This window comes from Rhagoletis zephyria, unplaced genomic scaffold (genome assembly GCF_001687245.7).
Source record: "Rhagoletis zephyria isolate East Lansing unplaced genomic scaffold, Rhagoletis_zephyria_1.1 Rzeph_scaffold_52626, whole genome shotgun sequence".
NCBI classification, from domain to species: domain Eukaryota; kingdom Metazoa; phylum Arthropoda; class Insecta; order Diptera; family Tephritidae; genus Rhagoletis; species Rhagoletis zephyria.
In genome coordinates this window covers 1-1,944 of record NW_016209679.1, presented here as the reverse complement: position 1 = coordinate 1,944, position 1,944 = coordinate 1, and the positions used below count along the sequence as shown (strand labels likewise).

At 58.7% G+C, this 1,944-nt stretch overlaps 1 protein-coding gene across 1 annotated transcript; it reads right to left on the bottom strand.

Moving 5' to 3' along the window:
• Nucleotides 1-117: 117 nt before the first annotated feature.
• LOC108355978 (T-complex protein 1 subunit eta-like) lies at nucleotides 118-1,941 on the bottom strand (the record flags this gene model as incomplete). The annotated part of the gene is made up of 3 exons (XM_017607107.1): nucleotides 118-670; nucleotides 846-1,648; nucleotides 1,711-1,941. Coding segments are annotated over 3 exons (1,587 nt in total), but the record flags the coding sequence as incomplete, so codon positions are not given.
• Between the last annotated feature and the right edge of the window lie 3 nt (nucleotides 1,942-1,944).

Sequence of the window (1,944 nt, the reverse complement as noted above, 5' to 3'; positions counted from 1 at the left end):
CGCAGAACAGAATAATTTAGTATTAGGCCGCAGTATCAAATGGTGACGCCCGCTGGGGGTGGTGTGTGGGTTGCCAAGGTAAGCACACACACACCCACCCACTCCTCACCGCCCTCTTTACATTCCAATTCTCTGCTGCGCCTGCGACATCTCCTGCTGCGACTTGGGCGCCTTGATCGTCTCGTCCACCGAGAGAATGAGACAGGCGGCCTCGGTGGCGGCCGTCAGCGCGTTCCGCTTCACCACGCTGGGCTCCCAGACGCAGGCCTCGTAGTTGTCGCTGATGTCCTCGCTGCGCACGTCAATGCCGAACCACTTGCCGTCCTCCGCCTCGGCGTGCTTCTGTCGCAGCTTGTTCAGCAGGTTGATCGAGTCAAAGCCGGCATTGTCGCACAGCTGCCGGGGGATCACCTCCAGCGACTTGGCCATCGAGGCGATGATCAGCTGGTCCTTGCCGGCGATGGTCCGCGCGTAGTCGCGCAGGTACTTCGAGAGCTCCATCTCGATGGCGCCGCCGCCGGCGACGATCGAGTCGTTCTTCAGCGCCCGGCGGACGATCATGATGGCGTCGTGCAGGGAGCGCTCCGTCTCCTCGATGAACTGCTCGGCGCCGCCGCGCAGGATGATCGTCACCGTCTTCGAGTTGGGGCAGCCCTTGAAGAAATTGTATCTGAGGAGAAAGAGGAAGAGGTGTTAAATAGAAACCCCAAAGATACTCCAACAACAGCAATCCCTTACCGCTCCTTGCCCACTTGCAGCTCCTCAAAGANATTGTATCTGAGGAGAAAGAGGAAGAGGTGTTAAATAGAAACCCCAAAGATACTCCAACAACAGCAATCCCTTACCGCTCCTTGCCCACTTGCAGCTCCTCAAAGAACTCACAGCTGCCCAGATTGGCGTCCACCAGGTCGGAGACGGTGGTGAGAATGGCGCCGCCGCAGGCCTGCATCGTTCGGCGCAGGTCCTCCTCGACCACCCGCCCGGCGCAGAACATGTCCCGGTCGGCAAAGTACTGCGTTGCCACGTCGCCAATGGGCAGCTTCGAGAGGACCACCTTGGCGCCTGACTTGTAGATCTTCTCCAGCTTGTCGTAGAGGATGTTCCACTCGGCGTCCACCACCTTCTGGTACTCCTCCACCGAAGCGACGCGAATCTCCGCATTGTCCTTCTCCGCCTTCAGCTCCAGCTCAATGTTGAGCATGGCAATCTTCGGGTTGGAGTACTTCTTCGGCTGCATCTCAAAGCCTGCATAGGAGAAAGTCTTCTTGAAGGCGACGCCAGAGACGAGCAGCGACTCCTCCAGGGCGCCGCCCTGCTCCTTCTTGATGCCGATCATGTTCAGCGGCAGCAGCTCGTCCAGCTGTAATACTGCGTCGACGACCATCTTTGCGAAGAAGCTCTTCTGCTGCGAGACGATCTTGGAGCTAAGCGAGGTGAGGGCGCACTTCTCCAGCAGGTCGCGCTTCTTCGCCGGGTCGCTCTCGGTGAACTTGATCGAGAGGTCGGCGAGCTTCTGCAGCGCCAGCTGAAGGCCCTTGCGGAAGCTGCGAATGATGACCTGTGCGTGAACGCCCTCCTCGACGTAGGGCTTCACCTGCTTGAGGAACTCGGCGGCAATCAGGGTGACACTGGTGGTGCCATCGCCCACCTACGGTTAAAAGATTATTAGCACACTTTTAAGAAAACAAAAGAACAACGCCATGCACTTGCCTCATCGTCCTGCGATCGAGCAATGTCGACCAGCGTCTTTGCGCCCGGGTGGACAATGTCGAGCTTCTTGAGAATGGTGGCGCCGTCATTGGAGATGGTCACGTCGCCCTTCGCGTCAACGATCATCTTGTCCATGCCGCGCGGGCCTAGAGTGGTGCGCACCGCCTCGGCGATCGACTGACAGGCGTTGATGTTGCTGATCACCTGCTGCTTGCCCTGCTGATTCTCAGTGCC